Source organism: Xiphophorus hellerii, chromosome 19 (genome assembly GCF_003331165.1).
Source record: "Xiphophorus hellerii strain 12219 chromosome 19, Xiphophorus_hellerii-4.1, whole genome shotgun sequence".
In the NCBI taxonomy this organism is placed as follows: Eukaryota; Metazoa; Chordata; class Actinopteri; order Cyprinodontiformes; family Poeciliidae; genus Xiphophorus; species Xiphophorus hellerii.
In genome coordinates this window covers 27,174,071-27,201,614 of record NC_045690.1, presented here as the reverse complement: position 1 = coordinate 27,201,614, position 27,544 = coordinate 27,174,071, and the positions used below count along the sequence as shown (strand labels likewise).

The following is a 27,544-nucleotide window of genomic DNA, read 5'->3' as shown; positions in this document are numbered from 1 at the left end:
TCCAGCCCCTCTGCCTCTCAGCTCCTCCAGCAGCAGCATTTAGCAAACATCTGGTGGAGCTGAGTGTCTGCTGAGCTTATCATCAAGACTCTGAGTGCAACACACCATAAGAATGTTTATGAACGGCATAATGAGGAGCATCGATGTGATGATGTGCTGAAGGCAGAGTGACAGAGAAGGAGCTTCTTAAAGAGACAGAGACCCATTACGAGGTGTCAAATTGTGAAACCAAATTCCTTTTAAGTCATGTTTGACATATTCAGGATTTTCATAACAACAGAAGGTCACATAGTTATTTGATTGTGTCATAAAATGGCTTTATATACCTGGAAAATACATACTACATAATAAACCTCCTTAAAGTTTATTGCATTCCTGTAAGATGAGAATTTTGTTGATTTGGTGAAATTTTTACCCCTTTTGTGATGAGTGCAGCACATTCTAAACACTTTGTGATTATTTGCTGATGTGTAATTGAAAAGATGAATGAGATTACTCCACATTTTCTGAAGTCTGTGGGATCTTCAGTATTTGGGGACATAAAGTTACTATGTGAAGATTTTTCACAGTTCATCTTTTGTTCGTTGTTTCTCCTCATTTCTTTGCTTTAAAGGACGATGTTCCATGAATCATTAACAGCAGAGTAATTATGCACTATCAAACTTGGAATATTACCCCACTTAGCTAATGTTTAATGCTATAATTAATTCTGAAACCTGCGAGCCAACATCAATTTATTTGATTAGTACTTTGCAAAGTCACACAGAGGTTTTTCACTGTTTTGAGGTATGTGGGTTTGTGCTCGTGTGTTAAGCTTTAAAATGTTTTTACATTAATTAAACTATGATACAGAGTGAGAGTGATTAATGAGAATTCCTCGCTTCATTTTTCATGTGTTTCATTTTTTCTTCTTCTTGTGTTTCTGGACAGAATTTTAGCTTTCACAGTCAAATTGTTGATGCTTTCTTTGCCATCTGCCAGGCAGCAGGTTGATCTGATTTGGCAAGGGACTGGGCAGTGACTGTTATTAAAGAAAGTCATTAGGAAATTGTTGTTTTATTGAAATTGTGAAGAATTAGAATGAATTTTGACAAAATATATTTGTATTTATATGTGTATTTATGTATGCAGGGGTGTGTTTGTGGGTGTGTGCGCGTGAAACTCGAAACTTTGAAACTTTTAGGCTGAAGGACCTCGGATAGAGTAGAGATATTAAACTTCAATATTTCATGGGCAATATTTAATGTGAAACGGTTTTATTGGATTGAGCAAAGAGAAACCCAGAGCCTGAACAGATGATGAGGCGTGCCATTATTTCATACGCTTCTGAATTTTCCAGGAACAGCATCACTGCTAAGGCTGCAGATGATCCTGTAATCATAGAGCTATGCAGCCGCAGAAGCAGTTCTGACGTTAGCAGGAATTTTAAAGTGAAAACGTCGCTCAAAAGTTCAGGTAAAGAGCCGAGCAGGTTAACATAGCTGCTGTTGGATAAAAACAAAGCAGCTTGAATGGAGTTTGTATGCTCTCTTCCACATACTCAAGCTTCCTTCCACTGTCCAAATTTATGGATGTAGGTTTATTTGTTACTCTAAGATGCCCTAATGTGTGAGTATGTGCATACATGGTGGTCTGTCTGTTGTCTCTGTTTGCTCCTGTGATGGACTGGCGACCTGAACAGAGTGCCTCGCCCAATAGCTGCTGGAAACGAAACAGGCATTCAGCTGGTTTTAGATTGTCAAAGGACCTCTCATGTCCACACTGTGCCCAGATGCAGGCCGTCCCTCACTCACATCTAAGAAATCAGATAGCGACAAACTTGTAGCAGCTGCAGCTGATCCCTGGACAGAGAGTTGATATATCAAGGAGGCTGTGGAGGTTTTGGTGGTGAAAGAAGGCGTACTTTCAGGAATAAAGATTGACTGAGATCTGATTCGACGTTTGGTAAAGATTTAATTTTTAGCTCTCCCTTGCTGAACATTTGATATGCCCCCAAACTATTCTGTTTTTTTCTTTCTTTCTTTTTTCCAATTTCTGACTAAAGATTGAGAAAATCAGGTTTAATCTATTTGTTGTTTTCTCATTTGTTTTGTACTTTCTTTCCCCTTTGAAAAATTTAATATTAAATTAAGCTAAGAGTTTTTCTGAAGACATGTTGATGATGTGTCATGTTCTTGTAGGCAAGATATAGGATCACTGCTTTGACCTGTATTTTGGAGAATGCAGTGGTGGATGACCTGGGTCAACAGCAAAAACAAAGATGAAAACATCTTGTTCCTTAGTCACCTTGTGTCTGGCACAGATTTAACCACAGGAAAGTTACTTTGCTCCTCCCAGTGCTGTCTGAAGTTTCCACTGTCTGTTGTGAGCTGATGTGCCAGATGGTTTGTTTCATTGAAACACCTGGAATGTTCTCTGTGGAGATCATGTGGGAAAACGGCTGGCATTTTCAATAAATCCTTCCAGGTGATCGAAAGGAGCATCTGTCCATCAAAGTCTCAAGTGAACTTCAATTAAACACACGAACTGGATGGAACCACAGGAAAGCGGTCAGGGAACACGAGCTGCCATTGTTGATTGTCATCATTTCTGGAGCTGTCTGTCTGGGTTAATGGAACAAACCTTTTGGTAGACCAGACATGGCTAGAAGACAGGAGAATTTATTTCAGGGTGCACCCTGAATCTATTAATTTAATCTGAAGTATGTGCATTCAAATGGATCATAGATCTGTCATAGCACCCGTAGTGCTAGAATCTTGTAGACGTGGCACATAGGCAGGAGGCGCTGTGAGCTCAAGTCTCTACTTGTGCAGAAACACCAAAACAATCATTTTCACCAATGTAAAGTTAGTTTTTAATAGCATGTTTTCTTAAAGCACGGTAAATCACAGAGAAGCTTCAGTTCCATGATAACTGTCTAACTCTTTCAAAGTATTAGTCAGCCATTTATTGTGCCTGTTCTGTTGACTGCTTAGCTCTTCCAGAGGCTTTATGCTAAGTACAGTGTTTGTAAAAACACTGACGTAAATTGATATTGTCTGACAAAAAGCATAAAATTGTCAGATACGCTGAGTGACATTCCTTTCCTCCAACTTTGCAAATATATTGCAATTAAAACAAAAGACTGAAAAACCCAGGGCTCACAGTGTGACAAATGTGTCGCTTTTCCAAAAACAAAAGAAAGAAAAGAAACTGTGATGAGTTATTGTGCTGATGTCGCAAGTGTTTAACTACTGCCCACTTTGGTCACAACACTGTTGTTTAGATGACAGGTTAATCATTTAGGATTTGAATTTGTTTCCATGGTAACAGCTTGGTAACAGCTTACCTACAGGTCTATATGGGCTGTATGACTTCACATCATGGCGGACTGCTCTCAGCGGATTGTGGCGCAGCGCTGTGAGTGCAGCAGTGAGGTGACCTAGCCCAATCTGAAGTGCTTTACTACAATACCCACGATTAAATAGATAACTATTTAACTGAGTTATCTATTAATTAGATATGAAAAGCACAGTTTATGTTCTTTTGAAACATTTAAAATGTGCAACACTGGTTAAGAGGATTAGCCAAGTTTTAATATAAGAAAAGTCATCTTGTCACTTAAACGGAGGAACAACGTTGATCCAATTAGCAGTGTAACATGTAAACATAACTCCGGTTTGTGTGAGCGCATGTGGTTCAGCTATCAGCGTCATTTCTTAATCAGTACGTTCTGTTTCACATGAGACTTTGTGAGGGAAATAAATTGCCTTAAAGGTAATTCTTATTAAAAGGATTACATCCATATAATCCCCTTTGTCCCAGTGGACACCCCAAAAAGCACGCACACACACACACACACACACCCACACACATATTATACATAACCAGATTAACACGTGGAAATAAATGTGTACAACCTTTTTGATATGCTACAGATGACAGAACACACCTCCAATAAAACCTCAGAGGATATTATTGGAAACCATGTTTTCCCGTGTGTGTGTGCAGGTTCATGGATATTACACCACATAACTGTGACCAGAACATGCACCTTCTTGTGTGTGTGTTGCAGGTTTGTTATGTTGAATACACACCTGTGTGTAGAAGCTGATTATGGAATGAGACTTCATTTTGTTTATGCTCCCTCTCCTCATCCCCAATTAACAAAGACAAATCCGCTTCTATCATGACTAATGAGAGAGTTCAGCGTGAAGGAACTCTGAATTTTCATAGTGAAAAGAAGACTATTTATTCAATTTTCATGAAAATGATAAAACGCAGCTGATTGTCCATGACTGTAAAGGGGCAGATTAGATGAGGATGAAAGGAAGAGATGACAAAATGGGATGAGGGAGAGGAGATAACGCCAGTTTTCACATCTCTGTTAACAGCTGTAAGGCTAATACTGGACTCATTTTTGTTTTCATTTTGTTTCATTTATTTATTTATTTACTTCCATACATTGTGCAGTAATGAACATTTCAAATTGAGCCCTTAGTAGACCTAAAATTAATAAAGTTAAAAAAGAAAAAGAAACAATTTCAAGATAAATGCATCATTTAATATAGAAGGTAGACAACATTTCTTCTCCTAAAGGCCACATAGCTTCGTATATATGCAGCCTTTGAAAAGCAAATGTTTAACATTTGCTCTCAGAGCTGCAGGAGACAAGCAAAAAAGGACTGACAGTGAAGCTAAAAGCAGAATATTTACCTTTTAAAACATTTCAGATTCATAGAAATACACGTCTAATATAGACTGCTTTAGAGCAGCATACCCAGCCACCACGAATCTTAACAAAGTCTATTTTGGATGTACTGCATGGCTGAGAAAATTTAGCTCTAAATCAGATCTGGGCTAAATGTTTTCTTAAACATGCCTTAAAATCAGTAACTGCTGATTGCCCAATAGTCCTACACAAATAGAACAAATGGCAACATCTTAATTATTTGTTGTTTTGCAGGTGGAGCTAACGGGAAGCAGTGTGTTTGACTACGTCCACCCTGGTGACCACGTGGAGATGGCAGAGCAGCTTGGCATGAAGCTTCCTCCGGGGAGAGGCATGTCTCTGTCCCAGGGAGTGGTCAGTGAAGATGGAGCGTCCTCAGCGTCATCATCATCACACTCTGAGACGCCTGAGCCAGGTAGGAGATCTGAGACAGGGGTGTAGGACTTGAAGCCGGGTCTCTCTTTGCTTTTTAGATAACGTGAGACCTCAAGCTCAGAAGCAACTTCACTCAACTGACTGACATTTGTAGTGTCACACAAATTACTTCCTTCAGACAAATCCATGGAGAACTACGGAAGAGGATTAGGGCCAACGAAAAAAAAAAAAAGAATTCTGTCTTAAACTCAGAATTTTTTTTTTTTTTCGGTGGCCCTAATCCTCTTCCGTAGAGAACTGTGGTTTCCTTTAAATAACCTCACAAAATAGTTTAATAAAAATACAATTATGATCTATATTGATAATAATCTATTCACCTATGTTGACAAGTTTGTGCTCCCTTTGTTAAAAGAGCCAAAGGGGTGAATCAGATCAATCATGTATGAACAGAGTGGGAGTCTTGTTGTTTTGTTTTTTTCCTCAGTTATTGTCAATAATCATAATTTCCTACTTCTATAAAGTAAAAGCCGGCCAGGTGCTCAGCTGCTCAGTGCCAGAGCAGGTGCACCATTAATGGAAGCTACTTTCCTTGATGCAGTCGTCCCAGTTTTAAATTTTGGCCATTTACTGCATGTCTCTCTTCTTTTCTCTGCCCTCCTTCGTATTGAACTTCTACTGAAAACCAATTAGTGCCAGAAAAACTTTTGCAAAAGTCAGTCATGAAGGCCCAGAGGAAACACCAGCCTGTTTTAAATAATTGTAGATATACACTGTGTTCCAAATGATTATGCAAATTATATTTTCTCAGATTTTCCTAAATGGTCAATGCAAATGATGGTCAAGTCATGAACTATTACAGTATAAATCAAATTTTACTGAACAGGTAAACATGGACCAGTAGGTGGCGGTAATGCACACCATTAAGTTGCTTGCCAACCGCCATTAAAAACAAAAAGAAGAAGAAGAAGGTAAACATGGATGCTAACGGACTTCCGGTTATGGCGTCTTACTGAGCAGCTGCTGGGCTCTGAGCTCCGACCAATATACCCTGCATTTAGATATCTAGACCACTGCTAAGATATTTTTCGTACGAGCAAATTCTCTGGGATTCAATTCAACCTGCCAAGATGCCGAGTAAACACAAATTAAAAGCGAAAACAACCAGCAAAGAGGGATCCGAAGGAGATGCTTGCGACAAAGTGGAAACCGAGCACATGGAGGAGGCTAACGCTAGCTCCCAGACTTCTGAAGCTAACCTCCTGGAAGCAATTCAAGCTTTGAAAACTCACTTTACCATGCAACTACGGGAGGTTATAACTTCGAATCAAGAAATTAAAGACACAATTGGAGTATTCCTCGAGAGGCTTACCTCTGCAGAATCCCGCATTAGCAACCTGGAGGACGGCGTCGCCTCGTTAACAGGCAAAGAAGCGTCCATACAAAAGAAAATCCAGGATCTCGCTTTGAAGGTGGACGAGCTTGAAAGCAGAAGCCGGAGATCCAACCTGAGGCTGGTGGGTTTACCCGAAAAAACAGAGCAAGGGGACATCGTGGCTTTTCTGATGGAGGTCCTGGGACGGGACGCGTTTCCATCCCCCCCCCCCATTAACGAGCGGGCTCACAGGCTGCAGGGCCAGAGAGCTCCAGGCCGCCCGCCACGCGTGATCATCATGAAATTCCTAAACTATCAAGACAAGATGAGGGTGATGACTGCAGCCCGTCTGAAAGGAAAGGTGATGTTCTTCCCTGACCTGTCCGCGGATGTGGTGAAACAACGGAAACAATAGGACCAGGTGAAACAACAGCTCCGTAATCTGAATATAAACTTTGGACTGATATTCCCAGCAAAGATGAGGATTTTCCACCGTGATAATCGCTTCCTCTTCCACACGCCAACGGAGGTGGAGGAATTTATACGGAAAACAAGACAACAAACTGACGGGTAACCACATTTACACGCTAGATGGCGCCAGCAAGGTTTAATAAGGACCAATACTCCATTTGATCGGTGATCCTGGACAATACACATTTCGACTAAGTCTCCACCTCTTAGCGGTGGGGAACAATTTTTAGATAACATGGTCGGAGTTCGCAGTTTAAGGTTGTGGTGCGAGTTGTTTAAATAGACGTTTTTTTCTGCTCCTGTTTTTCTAGGATCAGTAGCATAGCCATGTCACAGAATAGAGGGGAAGGGGAGGTGGAGATTCCCACTGGTGGGAAATCTCAGGAAAGTCTTTTGTGTTTGTAAATGTTCAGTGTTTTCAAGGTGCAGTGTTCTTCAAGTTGTAAATTGCAAGTTCCTACAGTTGAGACAAAAAACAGAAAGAAATGATATATGGACATTAAGCAAATGAGTACTGAGTCCATTGTTGATGGAATGTAAGAGGCCTTAGGAAATTGATCAAACTCAAAAAAGTAATGAATAGACTTAAACAATACCATCCAAAAGTGGTTTTTATCCAAGAAACACACTTACAAACGAAGTTGCACGTCTAAGAAGAAGATGGCCGGGTCAAGTATTTTCAAGCTCATTTTCTCCACATGCAAGGGGTGTGGCAATTCTTATTCATAAATCTTTACCTATTTGTATAAAAAAGACTATCATAGATCCTGTTGGGAGATTCATAATAATCCAAGCCTCATTGATGAACCAAAACTTAATTTTGGTTAACCTGTATGGTCCTAATATAGATAACCCTGATTTCTACAATAATTTGTTTCTCTCTATTACAGCTTTCCACGGTGATGTAATCTTGGGTGGAGATTTTAACTGTACTATAGATCCTAATCTCGACCGATCATCGGGTTTAGATTTGTCCCACCCTAAAAGTAGACGGGTTATACAACATTTTATGTCTGAACTAAACTTAAGAGATATATGGAGAGTACAGAATCCAACAAAGAAAGAATATTCTTGCCACTCAACTACCCATAATAGCTATAGCCGTATAGATTATTTCCTAATTTCAAACTCCTTGGTTACCAGAATTAAAAGTTGTGCCTACAAAAGCATATTGATCTCTGACCACTCACTATGCATGCTTAAATTTTCACCCTTAATTGCGTTTAAACGTAATCCTATTTGGCGATTAAAACCCCACTGGTTGCAAATGCCCAAATTTCTGAAATATATTGAGATAAATATTAATGATTACTTCAGCCTTAATAAATCTGAGACTACAGCATCTATTAGATGGAAAGCCTTTAAGGCTTTTATACGGGGTCAGATGATAAGCTACACAAAAAATAAAGCTAATAAAACTATCATGGAGATGCTAAAACTTGAAGAACAAATAAAAGAGACTGAGCTTGAGATAAATCTAAAGGGTTCTAAAGAAAAGCAACAAGAACTGCTACTATTGAGAGCAAAATATGACAAACTATCTACTAACAAAGCTTCATCAGAGATATTCAGATTGAAACAATCCTACTACGATCAGGGAGAGAGGGCAGGAAAACTTTTAGCGTGGCGCATTAAAGTTTTGCAGAATGAGAGGCCAATAAATGAAATTACAACTGCAAATGAAAACACTACTGATCCTCAAAAAATTAATGATCTCTTTAAAGATTATTACTCAAAATTATATACGTCTAAAGGGCACATACCACAAGCATCACTTGACTCCTATCTTAAGTCTGTAAACATCCCCACACTTAGTGAAACAGCTAAATCAGAACTGGATATGCCAATATCTATAGATGAACTCTCAAATGCAATAGATAAATAAAAATCAGGAAAATCACCTGGTCCAGATGGGATTCCTTTGGACCTATATAAAATATTTAAAAATGAACTACTGCAGCCCCTCTATAATATGCTATTAGAAAGTTATACCATTAAAGAATTACCTCCTTCCTTGCGAAATGCGATCATAACAGTTCTACCTAAACCTGGGAAATCTCCCACTAGATGCAAATCCTTCCGACCAATATCACTTATAAACTCTGATGCCAAAATAATATCTAAAGTTCTAGCAATCAGGCTTGAGAAATTTTTACCATCCCTTTCTGACCCTGATCAGAACGGATTTATAAAGGGGCGGCAAGCGCACCATGGTATCCGTCGTGTACTGAATATAATTCGTGCTAAATATGAACAACCCGATACAGCTTTGCTTTCACTTGATGCAGAAAAAGCATTCGATAGAGTGGAACATAATTATCTCTACAAAGTTCTTTCTCAATTTGGTTTTGGTAGTTATTTTATAAACTGGATTAAAATACTTTATAATAAACCCTCTGCCTCAGTTATAACTAATAACATTGTATCTAAATCATTTACTCTAGGTAGGGGCACACCTCAAGGCTGTCCCCTCTCACCCCTCCTCTTTGTTCTGGGAATTGAGCCATTGGCTATTGCCATAAGGAATAATCAAAACATACATGGTGTCAGGATACAAAATATTGAATCTAAAATTGGACTATTTGCCGACGATATTATTTTAATGTTGTCCAGTCTAAGTTGCTCAATCCCCCAACTACTTAAAACTATCAATGAGTTTAGTTATATTTCCGGTTATAAACTTAACGAATCTAAATCTGCCATCCTATTTTTAAAACAGGCTGAAAGAAATAATCCTCCAATTCATACAACATTTCAGGTGGCAAAAGACAGCCTTACTTATTTAGGCATAAAAATTACTCCAAACATAGATGATCTGGTTCGGGCAAACTACACACCGGTGGTTAACTCAACAATGGAATCACTTGATAGATGGTCTACCTTGCCTATATCTATGATTGGCCGTATAAATATTCTCAAAATGAATGTTCTCCCTAAATTCCTATATCTTTTCCAGGCTATCCCTCTTAATCCTCCCAACGGTTTTTTTTACAAAAATTCAGACCCTCTTAAATAACTTCATTTGGAACAACAGACGAGCCAGATTACGCTGATCATTATTATATCTTCCATATGACAGAGGAGGGCTAGGTGTGACAAATTTCAAGTGGTATTACTGGGCTGCTCAGCTCTCTAGTGCATCCTGCTGGTTTTCAGCAACTGTTCAGTCGTGGGTAAATATAGAAAATATAAATACCACTCCCTTATCCCTAAATTCATATCTATACTCAAGGAAATGCAAAGAGTTATTAAAAAATACTTCCAACCCATTTGTTAACACTATCCGAGTATGGTATGATGTACATAAATACAAAAATGAAATACCAACACTATCCCAATTCTCCCCGATCTGGGGCAACATGACATTTGAATCAGGTAGGAAACACATGGGTTTTAAAACATGGTATGCTAAAGGTTTATGCAAAATTTCAGATTTATTTGATAAAGGGATTATGATGTGTTTTGAAGATTTGAAACAAAAATCTGACATTCCAACTAAACATTTTTTTAAGTTTATGCAAATCAGAAGTTTTTTCTTGGGTACTCAAAAGTCTCTAACATTACCTAGTCTTACTTCTACAGAAGACAACAAATTGCCATTTGAAGAAGGGTCTAATATCCCGCTTTTATAACATCATCAAAGACAGCTCCCAGACATCCTCAGAACACAAAAGACTGGCCTGGTGTGAAGACTTGAAATGTAATATATCAGTAGAGGAATGGCAGAGAGCATGTCTGAAGGCACAGACACAATCTATTAATACTCAATTTAAGTTAATCCAATACAAATGGTTGATGAGAACATATGTTACTCCAACATTACTAAATAAATTTAATTCCAACATCCCGAATACATGTTCTAAATGTGGAGATAAAGGCAACTTGTGTGGACTGAGGGGGCCATGGAGGCACTTCAGGACTGTTTTGAGTGCTCTGACTGGGAGATGTTCAAGGCAGCAGCCACTTACAACGACCAGATCAACATCGAGGAGTACGCCATGACTGTGTCAGCCTACATCAACAAGTGCACAGAGGACGTCAGCATCACTAAGAACACTATCACCCGGGCCAACCAAAAACCCTGGATGACTAAGGAGGTACGGGAAATGCTAAAAGCACGGAACTCAGCCTTCAAGTCTGGTGACAAGGAGGCACTGAGGACAGCGAGAGCTAACTTGAACCGTGCTATCAGGTTAGCAAAGCGAACCCACAGTCGGAAAATACAGGAGTTCTTCCACGACACCAGCAACACCAGGAATATGTGGCAAGGCATAAAGGCGATCACAGATTACAATCCATCCTCCCCCCCAGTGGGCGAAGTTGATGCTGACTTTCTAAATGGACTCAATAACTTCTTTGGGAGGTTCGAGGCAATGAACAGTACTCCGGCAAAAAAACTGTTCCCCACCAGGAAGAGGAGGCACTCTGCCTGGACACAGCCGATGTGTTGAAGACTCTGAAAAGAGTCAACCCACAAAAGGCCCCAGGCCCCGACAACATACCTGGGCGGGTGTTCAGGGAATGCACAGGTCAGCTGGCTGGTGTCCTAACAGACATTTTTAACACCTCACTGGACCAAGCCACAGTGCCAACCTGTCTCAAAACTGCCTCCATCATTCCGGTGCCAAAGAAACCTCAAGTCACCTCTTTCAACGATTACCGGCCTGTGGCACTGACTCCCATCATGATGAAGTGCTTTGAAAGGCTGGTAAAAGAACACATCGTCTCCAGACTCCCTCCCACATTCGACCCGTTCCAGTTTGCCTACCGCCGAAACCGCTCCACTGAGGATGCTATCTCCTCCGCCCTACACCTGAGCGTGGCTCACCTGGAGGAGAAGAACACTCATGTTCAGATGTTGTTCCTGGACTTCAGCTCAGCGTTCAACACAATCATCCCACAGCATCTGGCAGGAAAACTGGGACACCTGGGCTTCAGCACCCCCCTGCGCAACTGGCTGCTAGACTTCCTCACCGACAGACCTCAGTCAGTCCGGATCGGACAACACACCTCCGATGTCATCACCCTCAGCACAGGCTCCCCTCAGGGCTAGAAAATCCATTATATAGTCCTGAGCCCTCTGCTGTTCACTCTGATGACACACGACTGCGTCCCCAGGTTCGCCACCAACCACATCGTGAAGTTCGCTGACGACACAACGGTGGTGGGCCTCATCAGAGACGACAACGACCTGGACTACAGAGAGGAGGTGGAGCAGCTGGTGGACTGGTGCAGAGACAACAGCCTGATCCTGAACGTTGACAAGACGAAGGAGATGATCGTGGACTTCAGGAAGAACCGGCCCAGCCACGCTCCACTGCTCATCAACAGCTCGGCTGTGGAGGTGGTCAGCAGCACCAAATTCCTGGGGGTGCACATCACAAACGACCTCACCTGGACTGTGAACACCACGTCTCTGGTCAAGAGGGCACAGAAACGCTTGTATTTCCTGCGGAGGATGAGAAGAGCACAACTGCCCCCGCCCATCCTCAAGACGTTCTACAGAAGCACCATAGAGAGCATTCTGACCAGCTGCCTCTCTGTGTGGTGTGGAGGCTGCAGCGCCTCCGACTGGAAGAACGTGAGGAGAGTAGTGCAGACAGCAGAGAGGATCATCGGGGCCCCCCTTCCCTCCATTCAGGACATTTCATCCCAGCGCTGCGTGTCCCGAGGCCGAAACATCGTCAGTGACCCCTCACACCCCCACCATGGACTGTTCTCCCTGCTGCCCTCTGGAAAGAGGTTCCGCAGCATCCGGTGCAGGTCCACCAGGTTCCGAAACAGCTTTTTCCCACTTGCCATCAGACTGCTGAACTCTTAACTGGACTCCACTCAAAAACTGGTCTCCACTTCATACCTTGCACATATACATAGCTAAGTAACTTTCATTTTACTGTCAGTCCTGCACTTTATATTTTATATTCATATTTCATACTGTATTTTATTTTATTCTGGAGTAACCTCACAACATTGGAACCTCAAAACATTGTCCTGAGCCGTATGCAACGAAATTTCGTTCTGTATACACCCTGTGCATGCAAAATGACAATAAAGTCAGTCTAAGTCTCTCTAAGTCTAAGTCTAACTTGATTCACTGCCTTTGGGAATGTCCTGAGATTCAGAATTTCTGGAAGGAGGTTTTGGATAAAATTTCACTTATCGTCGGTACTAAACTCAATCCCTGTCCTAGATTGTGGGTCTTAGGAATTTTTCCCACTCAAACTCAAATAAGCAAGGTTGATCAAAAATCTATAATTTATTGTTTGGTGCAGGCTAAATATAGTATAGCCAGGTCCTGGAAATCTGTAACCAGACCCCAATTAAAGACTTGGATGTATACATTATCAAGCTCTCTTGCCTTGGAGAAACTCACCTTTATGATTAAGGGTAAATATTGTGTGTTCGAAAAGATATGGGAAAAGTTTCTGCTATTCTTGGAAAATATAAATACTCATAATGATGATTGACTGAATGTACTCTAGCTAATTTTGCTTATGTTTATATTCTTATAGTGGCTGTAAGTGTGTTATCTTCATGTTAATTCCAAATGTATTCACTTGCTCAAAAAATGTATGAAACTGAAACACTGATGTCAGGATGCCTAGAACCAGGGAGGACGATGCCATCACCTCGTACCTAGCTTGTGGACTGTGATTAAATCTCTTGGACTAAGTCTCAACATACACCCTGAGATAACAAACTTAAAGTACTCTGTCTCACTGCAATCAACTAATGTTTGTCACCTTGAATGTTTAAGTTGTTAATGTGTTTTCTTTTGGTTTTGTTAGGTGTTTTGTGCACTTGTGAGTTATTTGTCTGTGTGTCTCTTTTGAAATGTAAAAGACAATAAACAGATTTTTGAAAAAAATAAAATAAAATTTACTGAACAAAGCTCCCTGTGAGAACAGTATTTTTATCAAAAATAAAAAACTCAAAATGTACTGTTCCAAATTATTATGCACAGCAGATTTTCTAAACATTTTATGGATTATAAAGAACTGCAAACGGTCATTCTTTGAATGTGCAGCATTAAGTGGCCACATGTACTAAAATCAAAAGCTATTTCAATCAAAAACATCTTAACAGATCGAGTTCCATGTTAACATAGGATCCCTTCTTTGATATCACAGCACAGTTGTTGCATCTATTGAACTTGTGAGTTTGTGGAAAGTTTCTGCTTGAATTTCTCTGCAGAATGTCAGAATACCTTCCCAGAGCTGCTGTTTTGATATGAGCTGCATTCCATCCTCAGATCTTCTGCTTGAGGAAACTCCAAAGGTTCTCAATAGGGTTAAGGTCAGAGGAGGATGGTGACCACACCATGAGTTTCTCCTCTTTTATGCCCATAGCAGCCAATGACACAGTGGTATTCCTTGCAGCATGACATGGTGCATTGTCATGCATAAAGATGATTTTGCTACAGAAGGTACAGCTCTTCTTTTTGAACCATGAAAGAAAGTGATCAGTCAGAAAGTCCATATACTTTGCTGAGGTCATTTTCACACCTTCATGGACTCTGAAGGGGTCAACCAGCTCTCTCTCTCTCTCCCCATGATTTCAGCCCAAAGCTTGACTCCACCACCTGCTTGCTGACGTCACAGCTGTGTTGGGATGTGGTGGCCATCCACCACCAATCCACTGCTGCGTCCATCTGGACCATCCAGGGTTGTACACCAGTCATCAGTGAACAAGTCTGTTTGAAAATGAATCTTCATGTATGGCTGGGCCCACTGCAACTGTTTCTGCTTGTGAGCTCTGATTAGGGGCCCAATAGTAGGTTCATGCACCGCAAGCCTCTGGAGGATCCTCCACCTTGAGGTTCCAGAGGCTCCAGCAGCTTCAAATAACTGTTTGCTGCTTTGTAAGGGCATTTTAACAGCTGCTCTCTTAATTTGATGAATTTGTCTAACAGAAACTTTCCTCATTGTGCCTTTATCTGTACAAACCCATCTTTGTTCTGAATCAGCCACAAATCTCTTCACAGTACAATAACGCTTCAGTTTTCGTTAAATATCTAATGTTTTCATATCTTGTCTTACGGCACTACACTATATCTAATTAGATATAGTGGTCTATTGGTATGGTCATCAACTAATGTATGTCAAATGGGGTAACTCATTGTCTGACTCGTTTAATGTTGGTAGTGGAGTAAGGCAGGGAAGTATATTGTCCCCTTACCTTTTTAACATCTATATGGATGAACTATCAAAGCGCCTGAATTGTTGTAAAACAGGCTGTGTAGTTGGTGACCGCACAATCAATCACATAATGTATGCGGATGATTTGGTAATCTTATGCCCATATAGTGCTGGCCTTCAACAATTACTAAGGGTCTGCTCCCAATATGGATGTGATTTTGATGTCAAATATAACGCTAAGAAAAGCAATGTCATGATTGTTAGAAGTAGAGCAGATAAGCATCTGATAACCCCTGACTTCTCTTTATCTGGCATTGTCCTCAATATATGCAATGAAATTAAATATCTGGGACATTACATAACTGATGACCTATCTGATGATCGTGACATTCGTAGGCAGTATTGCATGATGTATGCACAGGCTAATATTTTGATCAGAAAGTTTGGTATGTGTTCATCCTCTGTGAAGGTAGCTCTTTTTAAAGTTTTTTGTACTTCATTTTACACAGCCCATCTATGGCGAAGATATAAAAAAAGTAGCCTGCACAAACTTTATGTGGCATACAATGATGGCCTGAGGCTCCTACTCAAAGTGCCTAGATGGAGCAGTGCCAGCCACATGTTTGCACATAACGCTGTTCCCACATGTGCAGCTGCGCTCAGGAATCTCATGTATAAATGTATGTGTAGATTACCCGTGTCATACAATAATATAATAGCAATTTTAGTAAACCCTGTTTTTAGTACAGCGAGATTTTTCTCAAGATTGTGGAAACATTGGCGTCATCATTTATTTGTGGCTCAGTGACTGTCATATTCCTTTTTGTTTTTTTTATTTTCTTTTTGTTTTACTATGGACCTCTTTTGTGTCTGAAATAAAGATTGATTGATTGATTGATTGACTATCTGATGATTTTGGTCAGCAGAGATTCTTTCTCTTTCCCATATTGCCTGAAACCTGTGGCCTGCTTAATAATGTGGAACATCCTTCTTAAGTAGATTTCCTTTAATTGAGCTCACCAGACAAACTAATCAACCCAGCTCTCTGAAATTAATTATAGTGATTCAAAGAGCCCTGACACACAATACCATCTATAAATTTAATAGCACAATAAAAATTGTATCTTTATGACACTTAAATCCAATTTGCATAATAATTTGGAACATGGTGTAGAAGATTCAAGAACAAGCTTTTAAGCTCACCTTTTAAGCTCTTCCTTATCTTGTTATCTTACTAAATATTTTGATTTACACATTGTTATAATGTAACAAATGTAAAGGAAATAATAAAAATGTTTCTACAAGAAGATTTAAGAATTGTGCTATGTATCTATTACTGCTGAGCAACATAGCAGTTCCAAATGTTGTCATGCAGCATAATCCTCCGTTATATTCAGTCCATTCATTCTATTTAGAAATGTTCTTGCTGAATGTTCAGGGTCTGATTCACAGCTTATGGGAGATATCTGATGACGAAGATTAATGTAATAACATTAATGTATATTTTGTTCTGTAAACTGCTGGACTGGATTTAAAGCCCTATGATCGACTGTATATTGGTTGCAGATAATGCATCAGAGCAAGAAAATAATCTGGAAAGTAACATCAGTGTAAGAAAGCAGATGGATGTGAAAGTCAGCGTTCACTGAGCAAAAGCAGTAAATGAAGCTGAAAACAATTGATGCACAGCTATTTATTTAATCATTTTGTTTGATAGAAGGACTTAAATCTAAGCTTTTGAACTGGTCAGTATTTCAACCTTTTTTGGAATTTGCTTAGAGCTATCCACACTGTGTTTGCTAACTGGTTTTCTGTTAGCACTGAGTCCTGTTGATGGTTGTGAGATTGGGTAGAGTGGAAGTGGCTGGAGACAGTCCTTGGTTAGAGGTGGGACACATCAACCAGTTTCCAGTCCTATGTAGGGCAATACAGAGAACACCTGATATAGTTTAGATTTGACCTAGAAAATCCAACCCAACCTGACCCGGTCCGAGACCGTAAACATTGTTTCTGATCCCGATCTGACCTGACTAGTTAACTTTAATTAGAATATTGAGTCTGAAATAAAGTTGACCGTCTTTTATACTGGTACCATTTTAAAATCCTTGCAGACCTCTGACTTTTCTCTGCTGACTTAGTATCTTCCCCCATTTTTAGTGTTTTTTAACACCTTCCAGTTCCATTTTGTTGCTTGTTGTAACTGCAGGGTGAATCAAACTGCAGATGTTATGGGATGTGTGATTGATAGGAGTAGAGGAGGGTGGTTCAAGTTACAGTTTAACTAACTTCTGCACCTTGTTTTCTTTTTTTTTCTTTCGTCAGCAGGAAGCTACCTGCTCCTCTATTTAGATTAGAATAAGTGGATTAACAGATTGTTATATTGTGTGTTCTCCTTTAGTTTTGTCCAGAAAGGTCGTAACAACTTTGCCATATGCATCCCACCTCCACACCTGCTTCACTCACTAAACAACTTCAACGCTGCAGCAGTGGTGGATTTACTTTCTTATTTCTACACCATCTGCCCTTAGTCTAACTTTGAAAAAGTCCTCCAATGCCTGCTTTCTAATATCTCCTTATTCAGTGCTGTATTTTGTAATGCAACACTTTTATTGTTCTAAAGTGGAAGGGCTCACAATTCTCCATGGAATTCTTTGTCCTGTCTCTTCCATTCCTTCATTTATCTATCCCCTCATCTTCCACTGCACCACATGTTCAAGACTTTTTACCTTCCAAATGCTTTTCATTGTGCCCTCACTCTGTCTCTCATGCTGATGATAATTTAAGCATTAGGGGGAAATCCATTTATAAATTAAACAAAATGACTTGATATCCATCAAGTCCCTTAGTTCATCAGCCTGTTCAAACAAGGAGTTGAAGATTGGCTTTGCGGCGACCAGGGTCTTCGGAGATGGCACAGTAATTAGATCTGCCGCGGATTTATTCTGGGCTGATTGGGGCTGGTGATGGGTGTGTGTGTGTGTGTGTGTGCGTGCGTGTGGGCGTGTGTGTGCGTATGTAGGCGTGTGTATCTGTGTGGGTGGAAGATTTTTAAATTAATTGGAGTCTATTGGAGGTCCACATTTTAGAGTTTTTTTGTTCTTTTTTTTCCTTTGACTTTGTGCAAACCTCTAACAAAGCCTCCCCATGCACTAAACTAAAGATAGATAGTGAGGCTAAGGGGACATCTATGTGGTCATCAGTGTCAATTTGTCTGAGAGAAAATGAAAGCAAATAACTTTTTTTTCACTTTGGATTTGCCCTAAAGGTGTAAAAACATTAAAAACTGAATAAGCAAAAGAAGGAAAAGGGTTTAGTGTGGATATCTCAGTGATTACTAACATTGGTTAGTAATGACCAAAGGAAGGAGAAAGACAGAAGTCGCCAGGAGAAACATGTTTGCTCTCCATTGTTAATTTGTCTAGAGAGACAGTAAGGAAGAGAGGCAGGGGATGGAGCGACATGTTCCAATGAGCATGAGTGTTTAACAATGTTAATTTGTCTGCATGAAAAGGCATGGAAGGGAGGAAGAGGTCTCAGGCAGACATGCAGGAATGTGAAAGAGTGATCCCTAATGACACTCTGACCAGTCAGAGGAAGAAAGGCAATTAGGATTTATGTATGTGGTATTTAATGCAAATCTGCATTGAGAGCATGGAGCCAGATGAGTGAATAAACCTGTGCTGCTTGTAGCTAGCAGTAGATCTGTTGCAAACTGACAACTCAACTACACATTCAACCTGAAAAGATAACTTCAAATATCGGAAGTTGTGTCAGCAACAAGGAAAAGGCACGCTGGTTTTCCTTTAATTGATTGATTTTATGCTTTTCCAAAATATAACAGTAAAAGTTTAGATATTTAGAGAGGACATACTAGAAAGTTGTGGCTCTTGTTCACTTATAAGGTAATCTGTCACATTTGCATTTAGCAAAGTCTAATACAGGAACGATCGTTTTCACCTGTCCATTCATAACTGCAGGGTCATTGGACTGGGCCGATCCCAATCAGTGGCGTTCAGACCTGGACAGGTCAATTAAAAGCCTACATTGTCAGGATCTGTGTTTTCTGTGTTTATTTAGAGTGTTTTGTGTCCTTGAGTCTCTTCGTTGTCCTGTCCTCCCCTTGATTGTTCCCAGGTGTGTCTCATCTCTGTGATTACCTTCCCGTGTATTTAACTCCACCTGTGTTCCTTGTTCCTGGTCGGGTCCTTGTCAATGTCGTTGTCAATGTTTAGTCTAGTCGTGGTCAGTGTTTCCTTGTGCCTGCTGCTGGACTTATTTACCATTAAAAATCATCATTTATTCATCTTACCTGGGTCCGCTGCGTCTGCCTCACCACCTCTACACACCGCTTCATGACATACATGGACTGCTCTACATTCACTAAAAGATAACTTGGCATTGTCTAGTTATTTGTCATTTCCTCTACTGCTTTTAAAGGCATTATGAATGAGAATTGGATTGATTGAGACAGTCAATGCTTTCTTGTATAGTTGTGAAGCAAACACGGCCCATAACATAAAAGCTTTATGCATCGTAGATGTTTAGTTGAAACAGAATCCACACTGTCCATTTGAATTAATCTGTTAATAATTCATCCACATTGCAGGACTGAACAACAGAATATAATCGTCAAAGTTTTTTCAGCAACATTCATCTTCTGTTACGATTATTGGGCGTATTGGTTTCAGGGGGTTTTTATGGATTATTTATAGTTCATAGTTTTTGCATTATTAGTTCTTTCTGGTAGTTCTGATTTTATAAGTTAAGTCATTGTCAAGGCTGATCAGTCAGGTAAAGTCTGTCAAGACCAGTCAAGTTATCTTTGTGGAGTAACGCACAGATATAGTAAAATAGGAAACAACTGTTACCAAACCTTTCTCACTTTTTTAGGGTCATAAGAAAGATCAAAAGTGACTCTGAGTCAACCTCATCCCCCAACCTCAGATTATAATCCCCCTTCCACATTATTTTAGAACAGGCATCATGCAGTCTGGCATGATACCTGCATGCCAGACTGTAAAACTCCTGGCAACTACCAAACTGGCTGCATGCTTTCTGCCTCTGCCTCCAACACTTTGCATCCGAATGCAAAGTGTTCACATGTCAGACCTGTGAAGGTCTATATGAACTCTTCAGCTAATCTGAAGGTCACGTGAAGCTTGGAGATATTTATTGCACTGATTGTATAAATGTACTAAGGGAACCAGGCTGGAATTCACTGACCTCCTTAGAACAACCCATCTTTTTCATAAATGTTTGAAGAAGCAATCTGCAATGTCGAGTGCCTGAATCATACACACTAGTGGGCATAGACATTATTGGAAGACCTGAATTGAAAAGTCTGGAGGGCGTGTCTCAGTACTTTTGGTAATACTGCATATTATTTCACTAACTTTCTGTCTGCTATACTAAGTTCTCAGACATTCCAAGTTTTTATATCTGCAACCAAATATTAAACAGTTTCAACTTTAAATCTGAGCCACTTTTCTGAAGCATTTTATTTGTTCTAGTCATCCATTTCCCGATGTAATTACATCAGACCTGAATTCAGCTTTACACTATTAGATCTTCAAATCCCTTTAAAATATCAAAGCTTGACTTTTTTATTACTTAGTCTATAAATTATGACCTATTGCTATTGTAAGGCCCCTGGCACCAGTCTGATTTAATGTATTTGGCAGGTTGTGCTAAATTGCTACTTTGCATCTGCTAACTCTTTGCATCTCTTGCTCTACTGTGTTTTTATGAATTGATCAGTAAAAGACTTTTCATATTTCCTGCCTAAGTATTGAAAAAGCATTTTCCTAAAAATCATAGACTTACATTTTACCTTATTTTTAGTTAGCAAAAAACTTTTTATTCCCATTAAACAGTTCTAGCTTTTCTCTTACCATTCATGCTTTTTTACAGAAAGAAATTATTATTTCCATCTAAAAAAATTTAATTATTTTTATAATTTAAGAATAATACTCTTAAGTTATTCTATAAGAATAATTTCTTTCCTGTATATGGAAAGAAATTAATATCAGAAGTCAGTTGATATCTGAACAAGCCAAATGTGGATTATTGTTATGTGTCACCTGTCAGTTTAAACCCCAGGTTATCAGCCAGGCTTGTCTCTCAGGCTGTTCTGTTGTAATATATCAGAAAGCTGGCCCTATCATTTTAATTACAGTCACACTCATAAAGTGCTAAAATTGAAGTTAAAACATGAGATGACCTTGGAGGAAAGAACCTCCTTTGAAGCTTGACGCCTCTTGCCAACACACTCTTGCAGTTAAAGAGACTCATCTTAAAAAGCACATGACGCAATTTGACTAATATCCGTCAAACTGAGGCTGAGAGCACCGATGTCTCCAACTGTTCTTGAGAATGAGTGGTTGAAAATGATTACTCATAAGGGTAATTCAGAGTCAAGCTAAAGGGAAGAAAAACTTCTTGTAACTCTTCACTTTTTCTCTCTACTTAAAAAAATTCCATATTATCAGATCAGTGTCTGGTAGATGCTTAGAATGTATCTGTTGTCCTCTGCCTGTCGACTTTGAATAAGGACACTTGAGGTGAATTGTAATATTCATGATAAAATAACTGAGTGATGACTAGTTGTGCTGAATAAAGTAAATATATAAGTTGGAAAGTCAAGTTTCTTTAAGGCTGAGTAAAATTGAAGACTTGAGCTTTACACCAGGTAATAATGTTATTCTGTCATCAAAAACAGACCTGGAGTGATGCTTTGATTCTTTCATGCATGTTTGAGAAATCCTTGAATCTCCCGTGGCAACCATTCAGGGCTGCCTAAACGCTTGCTCTCACAAAGCTCCTCCTTGCAGTCTCCAGATGAACTTCTGGCTCACAGAGCAGCCCTCACCTACCCAACCCCCCAACTCCCTCACTCAGCTCCTACAGACTAGCAGAAGAAGTTAGCAAGCACCTGGTGGTTGAGTCTGCTGAGTTCATCATATGAATTACTTCTGAGTCCAGTGCTGCTAAGAACGGTTGTAAATGGCATGAGGAGCATTGCTGTGATGACGTCCTGAAGGCGGAGTGTCGGTAACAGTAGGAACGTCTTAAAGAGACAGAAGCCAATTTGAAAGCGCCAAATTTCCAAGTTAGATTTGATAAGTACAGCATTTTCATAACAACTGGGGGTCACATAGTTACTTAATTTCACTGTAAAATGGCACTATGTGCCTGGAAAATACATAACCACCTGTGTTTAAATTTATGTTCTAATTCTCCCCAGAAAACCAGACAGTGGACCGTGACTGTGAGCGTACACATTGCATGCATACTTGCAGCTGGTACTATCCCTCTTGTTATCTAAGAAAATCACATTAGTGGGGAAAAAGCAGCAGTGTTGTTGTTTTAAGATGTGTAAGCTCTAGATTTTGCATGTTGTCCAGGAAGATCTCAGTATCCTGGTTTGGTCAGTTTGTTGCCTCCTTAGTAACGTGTCATGCGGCTCATCCTCCATAAGAAGCCAGATTTGATCTTCCATCTATTGATGAAGATAATCCTAATCTTCATCACAACCCAACAAAGAATACCATAGCCAATAATGCAAAAAATAATTTAAAACACAAAATGTCATAAACATAATACACAATTTTACAGCATCAGTATTATCTGCTTACCCTGTTTCAGTTTAGATCACAGGTGTGATTTAGAGTTGAAGGACAATGCAGAATCAGCTGTGGGTTCACCATGTTATAATTTTACCAAAAAGCACAAAAACAATAAAATAAAAAAACAGTTTCAAAGTCCTACCAGGAGTGACATTATATCTGACCTAAAAAAAAAACACCATAAGTTCCCTGTTATTAGCCCTCGGCCGTCTAATTGTCCGCAGCATTGCCTTATTTCAACATCACAAGTCTTTGATTATTGTTGCTAATTACACTATTAGCACAATGGAGGGGAATAATTCATCATAATCACTCACATTTATCATAATTATCCAAGTTTACAAGAACCTACTTTTAATGTCATTTAGAGCAACCATCAGCTGCTGTTGCTGCTGCCCAAGGACAAACTAAGTAAGGCTGTGTGTGTGTGTGGGGGGGGATCCATGTGCATTAGTGTTAGATGGTGAAATAAGTTTATATTTGCTTTGAATATGTGCTCTGGATTGCAAACAAGGCAAAAGTCAAATATTTGATTTTGTTTTAACTTAGTCTGATATGTAGACGTTCATATTATAAAACATATTTTTTATGCCCAAATTCTACTCTAAATTAGTAATTGAGTAATGAATAATTTCAGTAGCTTTACAGCTGTAGTTCCCAGATAGCATTAAGAAAACATCTCTAATGCTTTAAACTGTGCAAATATAAAGTGTACATGAAAAAGAAGAATGAAACAAACAAGAAACTGCTTTAATACAAGAACAAAGTACAGAATATTCATTTAGTGTTAGGGGCACTAAAACGTGTCAGCAAAATAAGTTGTTTTATTTGATCCATTTAGAGTTTTAAATGTTTCAGTTTACAAATTTTTAGTTAATTTATTTCTGTCACCGATAATATTTTGAGTTGCAGTTTTATTTTTAGTACTAATATTATTCCTTTTGGTTTTATTTAAGATGGATGATTCAGTCTTACCTTTTTTGTTTTATGGTCATGGATTTTACTGGCTCTGATGGTTTTGGGAATTCCCTCTGTGAGGCAATTTGCATGCCTGTGTGGATTAAAACTAATATTAAAATGGTAAACTAAATATCAGGACTACAGACCAGTTGCTCTCACATCTCATGTGATGAAGGTCATGGAGAGACTGGTCCTGGCCCAGCTGAGGCCTAGGGTGAGGACTTTCTAGACCCCCTGCAATTTGCCTACCAGCCCCACTTAGGAGTGGATGATGCCGTCATCTTCCTGCTGCAACGAGCACTTTCGCACCTGGATGGTGGAGGAGACACTGTGAGAATCACATTCTTTGATTTCTCCAGTGCCTTCAACACCATCCAGCCTCTGCTACTGGGTGAGAAGCTGCGGAGGATGGGTGTCAACGACTCAGTGATCTCCTGGGTTACTGACTACTTGACAGGCAGGCCACAGTTTGTCCGTCTGGGCAGTGTCCTGTCTGATGTGGTGGTCAGTGACGTAGGAGCTCCACAGGGAACTGTGCTTTCTCCCTTTCTCTTCAACTTGTACACCACTGATTTCCAGTACAACTCTGAGTCATGTCACCTACAGAAGTTTTCTGATGACTCAGCGGTTGTCGGGTGTATAGGGGATGGAGGAGAGGGGGAGTACAGGACACTGGTGGACAGCTTTGTGGAGTGGTCTGAGCAGAATCACCTGAGGCTCAACATTAGTAAGACCAGAGAGATGGTGATTGACTTCAGAAGGAAGAAGACATCTTCACGGCCACTGAAGATCAAAGGGGAAGTGGTGGAGGAGGTGGAGGATTACAAATACCTGGGAGTTGTAATCGGCAACAGACTGGACTGGGCATCTAACACTGACGCTGTGTGCAAGAAGGGGATGAGCAGACTCTATTTTTTAAGGAAGCTGAGATCCTTCAATGTGTGCAGCAAGATGTTGGAGACCTTTTATCACAATGTTGTTGCCGGTGCCATCTTCTTTGCTGCTGTGTGTTGGGGAAGCAGCATCAGAGCCAGCGACTCTAATTGACTGGACAAAATCATTGGGAAAGCTGTTTCTGTACTGGGACTAAGGCTGGAGTCCCTGGAAACTGTGGTGGAGAGGAGGACACTGAAGAAGGTTCTGTCTATTATGGACAATAAACAGCACCCTCTCCACCACATCTTTGCAAGGACTGCTCTTAAGTTGCCTTTTATATTAACAGCATTCATATTTTTGCAATTTATAGCATTTTATATTTTATATTTTATTTTTATTTTATCTACAACTACTACTCAGTGGTAGTTGTTATTGTGTCTTGTCTCTATGCTGTAACTGCGAAGTAATTTCCCTGCTGGGATGAATAAAGTACTTCTATTCTATTCTATTCTATTCTATTCTATTCTATTCGTTTACCAAAAAGTAGTTTTGGTTGAGTAATTAACTGTTTTGTTTTGGGGGGTTTTATTAGGTTTTGCATTTTGTGGAGTACAGAAGACAATGTCCTGAAATATTTATTGAAGTTCTAAATATTTGACCCTTGTCCTGGTCTCAAAAGGTCTGGTCTTGGTCTTGATCTCAGAAGAATGGGTCTTGACTCCATCCCTTGTGGCCAACTCCAGGCGTACACAGCCGGTCTCCTCTTTGTTTTCTGTGTCCCTGCTCCAACACAGCTGATCAAATGAGTTACCTTGTCAATATGTCACGACGTTCTGCAGGAGCACACCATCAATCATTTATCTGACACAGGTGTTTTGAACTAGTGAAAATTTTGAAACATAATAAACAGCTACTCTGGAAGGGATTGTACCAACAATCTGCATTATATTAAAAATGCTGTATTGTTTTATTGCATAAATATGAAAACCCCATAGAAATGATAACTATCACTAAATACACATGCACTGTCATATACCTAGGATGAAAGTTATAATGTGTGTGTTACCACTGTTGGAGGAAAATAGTATCAAATAGGAAGGTATGATTGTCAGTAATCTGTATATGATGATTTAAGTCAAAGCAATAAGACTTCATATCTGATATAAAGTTGATACAAAATCAATAAAAAAGGAGGAACTCAAGCAGATTTCACTTCACCAATTCAGACTTCCTGTTTGCTGCCTTTAGAAACGAGATGAGATTGAGGAAGTAGTTCTCAGGCCAGGTTGACCACCCAGTATTGTTAGAGTCATAATTTGTAATAATGTCATAGCAATTGAATCAAGTTTAAAATTATTTAAAATCACAGAAAGTTAGAAATATTTACTGTATTGAATATTACTGTAGTATGTGTCCCAATGGACACTATAGCTACACAGAGACCTGAAGTTTGACTTGTGCATCACTTATGACTCATTGTTATTTATCAATCCTCATTTTGTTTCTCATGTTTGAATAACAGAGGTTGCAGTTTTTATTAATCTCACTCATTGCAGTCACACCAATAAATAATAACCATTACCATGTACTGATCAGACTGAACAGCCTATTGTCCACACAGTGAAACTATGTGCTTTTGTGACAGTAAAAAATCAGAAAATCACTTTGTACACATGGAGGGTTAGCTATGGTTCCAGCTTTGATATAGATTTTTCTTAAAGATTAAATTCAAAAAGTTCATCTTTTGTTTTTGACCTGCTAAATAATTTATCTACACCAAATCTTCTCAACTGCACACATACTGATAGAATTAGTCATGATTCTGAAAGTGCTGGAAGTAATTAAATTTGTATCATGAATGTTTTTTTCAGAAAAGCAATGAAACCACTCGAGCCAAACAAAGAACTTCTCAGAAGTAGAGGATTAATGCTAAAACAAAATTATCTGTTTGGTTAAGTTCTATTAAACCGTCCACCACTCTAACTGCAATCTGGAGTACACAATGGCCAATCAAAAGCCATTATTATTAGGGTTTTCTAATTAGGCTTCTTAACGAGGACGGCGCTGTTTACAATGGAAGCCGGAGCTGTTCAGATAACGACAGCAGAGGACAGGACAGCACCACATGGCAAATAAAGCTCTACTCGCTGCTATCTGTCTGTCACCACAACGATAACACAGGAACTCTTCTGGGTCCAAGACTGAAATTTTTAATTTGAGCAGAAGTTTGAGGCGTGTTCATGTGTGTCTTCTTATTTCCAGCTCAGTCTCAGACCTCAGTGTTGACAGGGTGTTGCATGTAAAGTGAGCAGTAAATGTTTAGGACTTAAAAACAATACAGAAGGCAAAACAGAAAAACAGCAACTAGGAGGAATAGATCTTACTAGTTATTATTTAAACATTCACAGATTTTTTTTTTTTGCTTGCTGGAGCAACACTTTCTGTTCACAATATTGGTACATGACCTGCAGGCCTCAACATTATCATGCAAACTTCCACAGAGAAAACTACATGTGGAACTGGAATTTAAAATAATTTTGGATATTTTATCTTTTAGTAAGATTTAACTAAAAATCTTACATCTTAAGCAAAGTTAATGAAAATAGATTTTTTTTCTATAAGTGCAGAACTTTGTACTTGTTTATTTATTTACTATTATTTGTACATTAGTCTGATTTTTTGTTTTTAGAATTCTTTGTAAAAAAAAATGTTAGAAACTTTTGGGCTTTCTGAGAGTGGTTGAAGTTATAAGATATAAATGCAAAACATACTTTTTAAACAAGACATAATGGGGCTGGGAGTTTAAACCATTATTTTTTATTAATTAATTACATCAATTTTTACGTTAAGAATTTTAATGCTAATCACATTTTCTTTTTTTACATACTAAAGCTCTAAGTGGAACTTTTGTATTGTGTTTTTGTTATACCCATAAATCTGATGCACAAGTTTTATCAGATTTATCAGATGGAGTCTTTATTGGCAAACTCCATCCATGAAAGACAAAGCAGCTTCT

At 39.3% G+C, this 27,544-nt stretch overlaps 1 protein-coding gene across 3 annotated transcripts in view; it reads left to right on the top strand.

The window, feature by feature from the left end:
• The window catches only part of npas3 (neuronal PAS domain protein 3), a 292,717-nt gene that overhangs the window by 225,006 nt on the left and 40,167 nt on the right, over positions 1 to 27,544 (top strand). For all 3 annotated transcript variants that reach the window (XM_032548286.1, XM_032548288.1, XM_032548287.1), the window contains one exon: positions 4,946 to 5,126. In XM_032548286.1, coding sequence (XP_032404177.1) covers positions 4,946 to 5,126 — 181 coding nt within the window. The remainder of the gene's footprint in view (positions 1 to 4,945; positions 5,127 to 27,544) is intronic.